The sequence below is a fragment of the Eublepharis macularius genome, chromosome 4, assembly GCF_028583425.1.
Source record: "Eublepharis macularius isolate TG4126 chromosome 4, MPM_Emac_v1.0, whole genome shotgun sequence".
Lineage (NCBI taxonomy): Eukaryota > Metazoa > Chordata > Lepidosauria > Squamata > Eublepharidae > Eublepharis > Eublepharis macularius.
Window position 1 is genome coordinate 106,043,160 of NC_072793.1, and position 13,354 is coordinate 106,056,513.

The 13,354-nt window shown below is 37.7% G+C and overlaps 1 protein-coding gene across 2 annotated transcripts in view; it reads left to right on the forward strand.

The window, feature by feature from the left end:
* IARS1 (isoleucyl-tRNA synthetase 1) overlaps positions 1-13,354 on the forward strand; it is a 167,262-nt gene that overhangs the window by 28,992 nt on the left and 124,916 nt on the right. For both annotated transcript variants that reach the window (XM_054975723.1, XM_054975724.1), the window contains exons 7-8: positions 2,725-2,872; positions 13,218-13,305. In XM_054975723.1, the coding sequence (XP_054831698.1) occupies positions 2,725-2,872; positions 13,218-13,305 (236 nt within the window). The remainder of the gene's footprint in view (positions 1-2,724; positions 2,873-13,217; positions 13,306-13,354) is intronic.

The following is a 13,354-nucleotide window of genomic DNA, read 5'->3' on the forward strand; positions in this document are numbered from 1 at the left end:
TGTAAGCTGGAGCAGGCAAGGGGCGGGGCTGGGAAGATGGAAGAGCCCAGCCCTTGATGGAAGAAGCTCCCTTGGCAGCAGCAACAGCAGCAGTTTTGAGCAAGACAGAAAGGGCCCTTTAAACTTCAGCTGGCCAGCTGAAGCACAGGAAGTCCCACCGCTGCTTATTTAATCGAATGGGGGGGAGGAGGGAACCTCCTCCTCCCCCTCCCATTGGGTGAAATAAGCGGTGGGACGGGAAGTTTCGGTGTGCTCCAAATCTTCACAGAGCATACCAAAGTAGGGCAGTAATTGCTTATTTCTGATTCTTTTTCTTGCTTTTGAAATTCCAAAGCAGGAAAACCGAATCTTTCTATCCCTGTACACCCCCAGTGACAGCGCTCATCCTGGTGCTTAGGATGCTACCACAAAAGTAACTGAGGCACAGGAAGCTTTTGGAAACACAAAAAACATCCTGACTTTATTCAGTGAATTCTTGAACTCTGGAGAATTTTCCCAAAAGTTCTTGTTCCTGAGTCTCTGCTGTACACCATTCCATGTTCTCTATTTTGTATGTGTGTGTGTGTGTGCACGTCAAATGTAAATTTCAGTGAAACTGCCCAACTATATTTAGTGCAGCTTGAAGAGCGAAGGTGACTAGAAGAATATGTTGTTGCTTAGAGACGAAATCAAATTGGTATCAGTTACACAACACCTGGAAAAGAGTGCTTGCACTTTTACTGAAAATTAAGCTCATTCAGCACAGAATGAATTTCGACTAATGTATCTCTAGCATAAATAGCTGTAAACTTTAATAAAATTTCTAGTATTTTTTCCATGGTACTTACTGGAAAGGTACCAGGAAGATTTGGTGGTGCAAAACATTGTGTTAAATTGATGAACCTGTCATGACTTGTGCCATTTACTGTGCACACTGTCAATCTTTTCCATGAAATGTTCTAGCTTCTATATCTAAACTCTTGCTAACATCTGTTAAAGACTTCTGAGACAATGTATGGTCCACAAAGAACTGCACAGGGTAGATAATAACCAGTTGGGAAGTCTCCTTTGCAACCCAAATCTTCTCCTCCTCTCTTAATACTGTAAGCTCTCAGGAAGTTGACTGAACTATTTTTCTCATTTTCTATTTGATGTTTGTTCTTCAGATAGCACTTGCCTGCCTTCATATTCTGTTCTTCCTGGAGAACAAGGAATATGCTTTGTCCTTATCATGTTATTTTTGGGAGTATTTTATTCTAGTCCCTTCTAAAATTTACAAAAGCATAATTGTTTTTTTTCCGTGGGAAATGCTCTTTCTCTCTGTATGACTCTATTTCACTGCCTTTCTGCTAAGTTCCCAACTCGTTGGGAATCTCTGATGAGGTGGTATATTTTGGAGGCCTGGTTTTGATCAGGGTTGGATCCCATGATTGTGGGCATCAAGGTCTCCCTCAGTTAGTATACCTCCACTGTCAGAAGTAAAAAGGGTGATTTCTGGCCTCCTCCTAGCCTTTGCGGCTATTGGAAAGCATGGATCCTGGAAACCTGGAAATAAATTTTCCCTTGCCAAGAATGACCTGCTGGATTGAGGGGAATGTGGGAAAGATCCACAATCGTCAGAGCCTTTCCCAGTGGATCGCAGGGGCGACTCCAGTGGGATGATACTGATGGTATTTACTTACTATCATCCTTCTATCTAGTGTTGCCAGAAAAAGCCAGTAGTTGATATAGCATAGCTTGTGGATAGGTGTGTGTAAATGGCTGTCTTTTCTGATTACAGCAGAAAAGTGATAGTTGGCTTGTTTACAGATAAGGCTTGCTGATGAGTTCAAAAAGACATGATTAGGAAAAGCATCTCCTATTGGGCTTGGTATGTTTGGGTAGAGAGAGATAGCGAAGAATAAAATAAGTTGTTTAAAATCTTTTGAATAAATAGGTGGTGTTTTGAGGGAAAAGAAATAACTGAATTGCTATGTGTATAAAGATGACTTTTCAGTGTTGTATATATTGTTGCACAATTAACCTGGGCCAAAGAGAAAATCAAATCCATTATGTGCACAGGGAAAAGAGCAATGCTGCTTGTGCAGAGGCTGAATTTAATCCACTATGATTTACCTTTTCTCATGTTCACATGATTGAAGTAGAAATGTTGAGTTAAAATGTACATTGTCTTTATGATTAAAGGTTTCTGTTACTCTAAACTCAAAAGTAGTAAAATCTGCAGCAGCTCTGTTCAAGTAAAAAGAAATTCTTACTTGTTTTGCAACCGTAAACTGGATGTATGCCTATCTGGATTGCACTGGCCTCCAGCAAAGTTTGGGATCTGATTAAAATCAGTGTGAACTGCTGTGACAGTATGCAGTCTCCCTGCTGTTTGCACCCAGCCGTATTGGCTTCATCTGAGAAATGCTAATCAAAATAAACTGGATGTTTTGCTCCCATCCTTGATATTTAAATAAATCTTTAGGAAATTTCAAATATCGGTATAAAATGGCTTAGTACTAAGATGAATAGCTGCTGTCTATTTGTTCCAGTTGTTGATAGAAGTTAAGGTGTTTAGCAAGATAATGTGAATGTATTTGTTACTATGTTGTTGTTGCCTTTGCGTGAGTCATGCTTGGCTATAAGTGATGAGAATGTTGCTGCCCATAATAGTATTTTTTTTTTTTTGGTATTTGTTCACTGATGCATTAAATAAGTTGATTTTCTGTATTTGACTTTAACCTTCTAATGTTTTGTTCTAAGGATGTTCAAGACCCTTCCGTCATTGTTAGCTTCCCACTTGAAGAAGATGAAAGCATCTCTCTTGTTGCTTGGACAACAACCCCTTGGACTCTGCCTAGCAACTTGGCTCTGTGTGTTAATGCAGAACTGCAGTATGTGAAGGTGAAAGGCAAGTATAAATCATGATCTGACATATATTGTTCTACATACTCTGTTGTGGGCTTCAAGCATTTTAAGTGTCACTAGACTGACCCCAAATGGCAATTTTCTTTCTAGACCAATGCCTATGTTTTGCTGCCATTGGTACTAAAATGTAGGGACCATTGTTCAGTGGTAGGGTGCATGCTTTACCCTTCGTATCTCTAGTTAAAATTAAAGGTGATGCTGAGAAGGGCTCTTACCTGAAATTTTGGTTAGCTTATGTTAGTCATAGACAGGGCACTTCTTATGACTTTACTTGAGGCAGCTTTGTACTCAGTTTAGAAGCAGGGCTAGCTGTAGACCAAATGGCACTTTGTCACACACACACATGTGTGTGTGGTACACATGAAGCTGTCTTATACTGAATTGGATGTCTTGTCATGATGAGAGTAAAGCCTTTTTATATCAAATTGGCCTGTGATTTACCTTTTCAAAATCTAGCCTGGGGAAAAGCAGAATGGAGAGAGAACTGGACAGTTAAAATACCATTTGCTCAACCTGGCATCTCTCCTTGAGTTGTGTATGTAAACAGGGGCATAGACTTTCCAATTTACTGGGGCAGGAGACTGGGGCTGGACCAGAGGCATTGCAATGCTAGGTCCTTAAAAGAACCGGGGCTTGGTGTCATCATAGGGAGGGGCATTTACTGTCTATGGAAGTGGGGCCGTGGGGGATTTAGGGAGGGGGCCCTACAAATTTTAAGGGGGCCTGGGCACCCCTGTACACCCACCTAACAATGCCCTTGGGCTGGGTCAAACCTAGGAAAAGGTGGGAGTTGGCTAGTGGTTATAGTAGTATCTCAGCAATCTCCTGCCGTGTCCTTTTTTTGAACTTCACTTTTAGGATAGTCACTTAAGATCTACAAAACAAGACAAATGAGTGGTCACAAATTTGACACTAAGAAAGGCAACACAGAAAAGCCTGTAGGAGAACATTTTAAAAGTTTTTCTGGACATTCATTTACAGGAGTCTTGTTTTTGCCTTATTCATAACGGTAATTTAGTACTGAAATTTACTAAATTATGGCATCACAGATCCCTTCATTTAGTAAATGCATGACGTCTCTGAGCCAGAGCAGACTACAAAACTGTTGCTGTGCGCTCAATTTCTGAGCAATGTACAGAATTCAGACTTGTAGCAAACTTCTCCTCACTTCAAACTCATATTCTATAAGTGAGTAGAAGTACATTTTGAGGCAATTCAGAACAGTGTCCATAGCTTGATATATAGACTAATCCCACACCAGCAAAAACCACAGCAGCAAACAAACAAACAAACAAACAAAAGGAAACATGGAGCCTACCCTTCCCCAGTTTTCCATTTTCAAAATCCAGTGTAATGATAATGTAGCTGAAAAGTAAAATAGAGACTCACTTCTTCCCTAATAAAAGGAACAGAAACTTGTCCTTAACAGAGTTGCATAGATTATAGAGAAAATGTGATAGGTGGTTGGAGCATGGTGGGTGGTGTCAGTGTGATAGAGAAAGTAAAGTTACAAACTTACACTTGCCTTTGTTTTAGAAAAGTAGTAAAAATTCTTTATTATAGGAACTCCATACTTCACTAGGAAAGTGGAAAGAGAGATTCCTATCTACCTATCTAGTCTAAGGATGGGCACGGATGGCAGGACAAATCCTGCATCCATGGTGCAAGAGGGAGAGAACAGGTAGAAGCGTGACAAAGGGAGGAAGAGAAGGATATCATAAGGAGGAAGTCCTGAGATTAGCAGTCTACACATCAAAGGATAGTTCAGGGCACTAAGGAGTAAACAGATGCCCTAACCTTTCTATCTTTCTAACTCTCTGGTTTGTCCCCCTCCAAGACATGAGGAAAGAGATAGTGTCAAGTCCTCTTCAAACATTCCCCAAATGTAAATTGGAGCCAAGCATGTATGTTGGGCTCAACAGAGGCCTTGTAGTCTGAGTGTTGCTACATTGAAAGTGGGTAGAGCTAGTCAGGATTAAGGACTAAGTTACTTTGTGTGGGCCATAGCCACAGATCTTTTAATAACATTTTATTTTTATAAATATAAACAGAACAGAAATAAAATAAAAATGATATCACAATTATAATTACACCAAAAGAAAAAAGAAGAGTAAATATATAATATAATAAACGGTGATATTGTAAACAGTAAAAATTGTGATAATAGCAACCATTTTTACTGTCTTCTTGTAATAAAGATTATCATTTAATCTCCATCTTCCCCTTCTGCTTCTGTTTTGTTCCCAAGTTACTACTAACTGATTGTGATCTGCAAAGGTTTCTGGTTGTATCTTTGCACTCTCTAGATTAATAATTAAGGTTTTTGATAGCCAGTGCATACCAATTCTTGAATATGGTGTCTGTCAGAAAAGAAAGTATAGTTTCTAGTAGGGGTGTGCGTTTCGGGTTCCTGGTTCTGAAAACCCCCCTGAACCGGGCCCGATTTGTAAAGATTTGCTATTTCTGAATCGGTGATGGCCCTGATTCAGAAATACCAAATAAAAGCTTCTTGAAGCCAAAGTTAATGCTGCAGCAATATCTCGCTTTTATTTTTCTGATCAAGATAACCAATATGTGCCTGCTGTTCTTAAAGCCTTCAATGCTAAAATTGGAGCTCAATTATTGTATGGGGCTCCGCTCTGGATTGATGCTATTGACAATTCAGTTGAACGTGTTCACTCTAATTTTCTGCGTAAGATCATGAGGGTTCCTATGTGTGTTCCATATGCTGCCTTATGCTTAGAGTGTGGTCAGAATCTGTTGGCCACCAAGGCATGGCTTCACACTATCAAATATTGGTTGAGACTCCATTTTAATTCTGATCGCCCTAGTTATACGTATCATTTATTATCTGAATTTGCCAACTCTAGTTGGTCAGCCTATATTGAAGCTAAAATAAGTTCCTTGAAGTTATCTATAGAATCCTTATCCCTGCTATCTGAGTCTGAGGCCTTCTCAAAAATAAAATCTAGTCTTTTGGGATTAGAGTTACAAACTCTCTATAGTTCTGCTAATAGAACTTGTTCTGTGAGCCTGGTTTTCAAAGTCATCTTGTTTCAGTCTCTTAATTCTTCTGTAACATTATTTGTAAATTACTTATATAAATCATGACTCCTTTTTTATTATACATTCTTAATAAGCACACAAATACATTCTAGAAAACAGGAACAAAGCCCCAAAGAATCATGGTAATTGTAATATGATAAAACGGGAAGGGTGGACAGTCCTGTGCTTTAGCTGCCATTGTAACTGAGACATTTATTTATTTATTTATATCATATTTATATTCCGCCCTCACTAGAGGGGAGGTTGCCCCGGGGGGGCTCAGCCCCCCCATAGCTTACCCCTGTGTACATAACTGACATCCTTGGGATAAGTGATGGTATGTTGCTTTAGCCTTTTGGTACCATCATATAACTGACTGCATGGCCTATGTGTGCCATGTGCCTACATGACCAGGGGCCAGATTAGCCATAGAGGAGAAGAGTATAAAGGAACTCGACAGTCCTTTGTGTGGTACTTCAGTGGCTCAGAAGGGAATGGAGGGTCCGAAAGGATGGGCTTGCCTTCTCCTTCCCCAAGCATGGAATGCTCATCCCAGCATGGGATGTTTCTATTTGATAACTCTGAATGTGGTCATTATACACTAGCAACTTTCTGTTCTTTCTTTTCTTTGCTGCAAGCCTAGTGCAAGGCAGCTTCCTATATACTGTGTGCCCTCTATATTTTATATTCTCTGTAGTTCAATATAGACCTATCTTTGGTTAAGTTGTGCCAATGTGTCCTCACTCATGGGCCTTCTGCTCTGGCCATTGCTAGTGCACTGTATGTGGTCAGAGACTCAGCAGCTCCCCCCAAACAGCTGGTGAAAGAACAATCCTGTTTAGTTTGGGGTGGTAGTATGCTACTAGGAAGAATTTGTGATTGAGAGGGGAGAGGGAACCACCCTGCTGACCATGACACCCCGGGTCTGTTAAGGTCAGTATTGTCTAATTTGAGTGGAAGTAGCTCTCTAGAGTCCCAGGTAGAGTCCTTCTCATCATCCACTACCTGTTTTAACTGGAGATGTAGGATTGAATCTGAAGTGCAAAATAATGCTCTGGCATTGGCTCATACCCCATCCCTATACCATATGAGGAGCATGTTTGGTGTTGCTGATATCCACTTCTTCAACTTTTGAACACTTTATTGCATTCTCACTCGTTTCATAACTTTCTTGTACAGTTTGCCTGCATGATTTATCTGTCTTATAAAATGAAAGGTTTGCATGCCAGGATCTGTAAATCTGTATTTATTCATGCCCTGTATAAGCAAGGAAAAACATTTTATTTTTCTAACCTTATAGGCACTCTTTGATTTTATGGTGACAGAAATGTTCTTATATGAAAATATTGAAAGAAATCACACACCTGTTTTTGAAGAAAGTTCCAATAAAACCAGAGGGAATTAAGTGCAATAAACACTTGAATATGGTCTAATGTTTACTGTAACAATGGCCATGTACTTAGACAGAAATGATCATTGTTCTTTTGATTTCTAAGGATTATAGCATGAGTTCAAATTGTAATTTTGTGTGGCCTACGTAATATGATATGCAGATTAGTAAGAAAAGAACACTTGATTACTTTTGGAGATCTAGCAGATTACTTTCTTCAACTATGTTGACTCTTAAAGGCAGAACTAATTATGAAAGTAAATATGGGTATCTGTTTTACTCAGTCTTGCAGTACATTAAATTCTAACTAGTCCATAATTTTTTTTCTTCTAAGTGGCCTAACCATTCTGGGACATCATGAGTGATTAGTCTACTTGCTTGGCAGAAGTAGTTTGCTCCTAGCAAATGAGCAAGTGACTAAGTGCAAACCTCATTTGACTCGGCACATTTGTTCTGTCATCTTCCTTTTTTAAAAAAGTAGTATTGGAAACTAACTTCATGTTGTCATAATAAATCTTACAAAGGCAGCATTATGGGCCGAGGAGGAGAGTACAATGCTTATATAAGTGCTTTCCCTCAAATTGCTGTAGCTTATATTTAGCTTATTATGATTTATCTAATTGGTTTGCCCTTGGATTTACCTATCTAGGATGATTCAAGCTGCCTTTAATGTTAGAAGGGTAATGGGGAAATATCCTTATTAGGGAATCATGGATTTTCATTTCATTGTCTACTGAGCTCAGTGTTACAACCTTGGCCAGTATTCTCATGTAAAGATACAATCCTTTCTTGAGACCAGTTTAGGCATCATGCCAAATCATGAATTGTGTTTACCAAGCTACACTATTGTATGGTCTTCAAGCATATGGGGTCACAGAAGTTCAGCTCGCTATGGGAATCCCTGCTTTCTCACCACATCGTACTTTGTTCAGTGTGTTTCCCCAGGCTTCCAATGTAACTTCATACTGTTCTATCATACCCAGCAGCAGCAAAGTGATACTAGCTGTGGTTCCTCAGTATCACTGTCTAGCGAGCCCTCCTAAACTTTATCTTTTTAAAAAAACCAATTTATTTAGAAATAGATAAGATTTGGCAATGGGAAGTGCATAGAAAAGTTTATACAAACAATACTTGCAGTTAATTTGAGACATAATAACTAATACAAATAACAGATCTAAAATTAGTTTATAACTTAAACAGGCACTACATTTAAAAATGAGCTAAACTGATAAAGGCTAAGATATAAGAATTTTAGTAACAGAACTTAGTTATGTTGTAAATATCCTTCTCTCCTTGGTTACTTATACAAAATGTAATATCTACTGTTTTACTAATCATTCTCTGTGTTCCATCCTTTTATCTTTATAGTAAATTATACTAAGTAAATACTATAGTAAATTACACACCTTAATTAGTGTTTGTTCTGGCCTAAATAATCAAAGTCCCTCCATTTCCCCCAAATTCAGCTATTGGTCTATTATGTACATAAGTAGTTAATTTAGCCATTGATGCGTATTCATGATCTTTATCTATCCAATCTGACACATCAGGAGATGCATCTGCTTTCCATCTCACTGCACATAACACTCTAGCTGCTGTTACCATATAACGAAAAAGATCTCCCTGCTCTTTTCTGAGATTATTTGGTAGAATGTTTAATAACATGTTTTTTGGATTCAACTCAAATCTTTGTTTAAGAATCTTCTGCATCTCTTCATGTATCTTTATCCAATATTTTCGTGCTTTTTTACAAGTCCACCATATGTGGTAAAAAGTTGCATCTGTGCGTTGATATTTCTGACACTGTCTGTTATAGCTATTAGTGATTCTCGCAATGTCCCTGGGGGTAATATACCATCTGAAAAACATTTTATACCAGTTTTCTCATAGTAGCTGACAGGCTATAAATTTTATGTCCTTGGTCCATAGATCTTCCCATTGGTTCATTGAAATAGTTTCTCCAAAATTTTCCATCCATTTTATCATACAGATTTTAACTTGTTCTATTTCTGTATGGTGTTGGAGTATTATTTTATAAATTTTCCCTAAGAGATGTTTCGAGTCTCCAGGTATTAATTGTTCAAATTCTGTTATTTTCCTTAATCTACAGCCCTGTTTAAGAAATTATTCTTTTAGCCTCGATACCATTTGGTGATACATCAGCCGTTAAACATTTGTACCGTGATCTTGAATTTCATGGCAGGTTTTTATAGTCCCTTTCTTATCAATCATTGACTCATAGCTGAACTGATCCATTCTGCTTCTATTAACTGTCATAATAGGCATTTACTGGGGATATCAATGGGGAGACCAGTGGGCTCAGTCTTTTTCTGCATTGAAACCATGTTTTGAGTAGCCCATATGTTAATATATGAGTCCCATCCTGTTTTTGAATAGGTTTCAGTGATTTCTTAAGCCATAGATAATTATGGATACCTTCTTTGGCAACCTCTGTCTTCAATTGGATGTGTCTGCTAGTCGGATTTATGATCCAGTCTGTTATCCAAACTTGTGCTACTGCTTAATGATATAACTTGAGGTTCAGTACAGCCAGTCCGCCTCATTTTTTGTCATCCTGTAATACTCTCTTACCCTTGGTTTCTGCCATTTCCATATGAAATTGTTTATTACTTTCTGCCATTTGATCTATATAGATTGGAATCACTTGAAATAAAACATTCATTTTTGATAATATATTCATTTTCACCGCAGATATTTTTCCTAACCATGACATTTTCAATTTTTCTCATCTCTGCAAATCTTCAGTGATTTTTGTCCAAACTTTTTGATAATTATCCTTTTAAAGATTCTCATTTCGTGCTGAAACATATATTCCTAGATATTTTATCGGCTTTGTAGTAATGGCACAATGGGTTATCTCTTCTTGTTCCTCTGCTGTTATGGAAAGCAGCATTATCTTTGGTTTCTTTTTATTCAGCTTATATCCAGAGTACTGTCCAGATCTTGATATTTATTCCATAACATAAATCAGAGAATTACATGGGTCCGTCACTGATATGACCACATCATCTGCGTAGTTTTTCATTTTATATGTCTCTTTCCCCTCCTTTAATCCACTGATTCTTTTGTCTTGCTTGATTCTCACTGCCAAGATTTCCACTGCAATAATAAACAGTAGTGGTGATATTGGGCATCCCTGACATGTTCCTTTTGTTATCTCAATTTTTTCCATAAACGAGTCGTTAACTAAAATTGTTGCTTGCTGATTAGTGTAGATACTTTGAATTCAGTTCAGGAACTCTGTCCCACAATTCATTCTTTGGAGTACTTTCATAAGAAACTTCCAAGACACATTGTCAAATGCTTTTTCAGCATCTAAAAACATAAATGCAGTTTTTTCGCCCTTTTCTTTTTGAATATTCAGTTGCACTGAGGAGATGTCTGATATTATCTCTCATGTACCTCTTCGGCACAAATCCTGTTTGGTCTTCATGAATAACTTCTGAAATGCATCTTCGTAATCTTTCAGCCAATATAGTCATAAATATCTTGTAATCTACATTCAGTAGGGAGATGGGTCTGTATGATTGTGGTATTAATGGGTCGTTTCCTTCTTTGTGTATCAGTTATATTTGCTTCTTGCCATGTCCTTGGGTATATTTTCATTTCTTGTATCTCCTTCATCACTTTTTGCAAAGGTATAGGTAATATGTCCTCAAAACATTTATAGAAAGTTGCCATAAATCCATCCGGGCCTGGTGCCTTCGCAGCTTTCAGTTTTTTGATTTATTTCTTGTGTTATTGCTTGGTTTAGAATATTTCTATGGTTGGTTATAAACTCTCTCAGTGGTGTCTCTTGCAGATGTTTCTCCATCTCTTCTTTTGTTGCTTCTTCTTTGTAAAGGTTGGGGAAAAATTCTAATTTGATCTTTCATTTCTTGTTCTTTGTAAATTATTTGATTGCCTTCCCTGATTCCTGATACCCTTCTCTTCTCTCTTTTCTCAGACAATATGCCAAATATCTTCCAGGTTTGTTTGCAGCTTTAAAATGTCTTTGTTTTAGATATTTCAGTTTTTTCTGGATTTCTTCTGTCTCCAGCAAATATAATTGATTCTTGAAGAGCTTAATTTCTTTCCATTTTCTATTATCCCTTGTTATTTTATGTTCTTGTTCCTGTTTTTCCAATTTTTGAGTTAAGTTGTTCCTTCCAACTTTTTTCTTTTTAGATGCTATTGCTATCAATGATCCTCTTACATAGGCTTTACTGGCTTCCAAAATTATTGTTGGATTAGTATCCTTCGTAGTATTTATTCTGAAATAGTCTATCAGTTCTTCCCTACATTTTTGCAGTACATCCTCCTGTAGCAATAGTGTCGTTCAATCTTTACCTTCTTTCTTATCTCCACCTTGATAAATTATCTGTATTGGATTATGATCTGCTATAGTTCTCGGGAGAATTTCTACTTTGTCTACCTTTGACAGAAGACTTTTAGATATCCAACACATGTCTATTCTGGAATAAGTTTGGTGCCTGTTTGAAAAAAATGTATAATCTCTTTTTATGTATCCATCTCCATACATCCTCTAGTTCCATGGTTGACATATAATTATGTACACACTTTGGAAGATTCTCTCCCGATCTTGTAGACCTGTTGATTTTTTAATCAAAGAAACCATTCATATTGCCAAAAATTAGAATCTCTCCTTCTTGAAAGTCTAATAATTTCTGGAAAAATCTTTCATAAAATTTCTTTTGCCCATTGTTTGGTGCATATAATGATGAGAGTGTCCATATTTGTCCATCGGAGAGTCTTACTTGGCTTTAAAAATAAGACTCTCCAATGGCTACTCCCAAACTTTATGTAACATGTAGATTGTCTTCTTTCAATACCACATCGGGGATGTCTAACATTAACCAGTTGGTTCAACATCCCGTTTCTTGAATACTTGCAGCCCAGTGCTTTATACCTTGCTCTCTTCTCACCATTTGCAGAAGTAATTCGTTCCCTCTGTGAACTGTTTAGAGTAGCAGAGCCATGGACATTTTGCCTAAAGGAAAGCTATATTCCACCCCCTCCCCATATTTATTATTTAATGTATTTTAGTCTTTTTTCCTGCACAGACTCAAGATGGATTACAATGTTGTTTAAACAATGGGATTTGAGTCCAGTGGCACCTTAGAGACCAACAAGATTTTCAAAGTGTAAGCTTTTGAGAGTCAGAGCTCCGTTCTTCAGATACCTCATGTATCTGAAGAAGGCAGCTGTGTCTCTTGAAAGCTTATGCTCTGAAAATCTTGTTGATCTTTAAGATGCTGCTGGACTAAAATTTCTGCTGTTCTGCTACAGACCACCACAGCTACCCACATAAATTAATTTTGTTGAAAATACCTGTCAAATGAAACAATTAAAACCTATGAGTACATTTAAAAACTGATAATTGAAGGTCATTCCTGAGCCATTAAAATACTCATTTGGAAAGACTCTTCTGAATGACTCCCAAGTTATAAGGACACCAGCTCCCTGGCTTGGAAACTTTATTTTGCTGTTGGTAGAAAGCTTCGCTTGCTTGTTGGCTACAGTAGCAAATTATGGTTTGCCAAAAACCCAGAAATGTGCTTTTGGTGCATGAATGGAGAAGTGAAGGGATGACAGGATCATGTGAACAAGCCTCATGCTTCTTGTAAAGGCTCATGTATGTAGCACCAAGTCATGGTCTGGTATTACATCTGGATCTGCATGATAGCTTATGCTGATTTCAGAACATATTCTTTATGATGTAAAGTATAGGCAGTATATGTACTACTTTTGGTATAATGGCATTCTTGGTAATTCTGGGAGTTTTTTCACTAAAATAATTGAGTAATGCTGCATGTTCATACCTCTATTTCTCTGAGAGTGCAGAAACAGTACATTTACTTTTTCTCCCCAGACAAAAATACAGGGAAAATATTCATTTTAATGGAAGCTAGGTTGATATCCCTCTACAAATCTGAAAATGAATATGCAATACTTGACAGGTAAGCATATTGGCTAAATTCCTTATCTTACGAATAATGATTTACATGA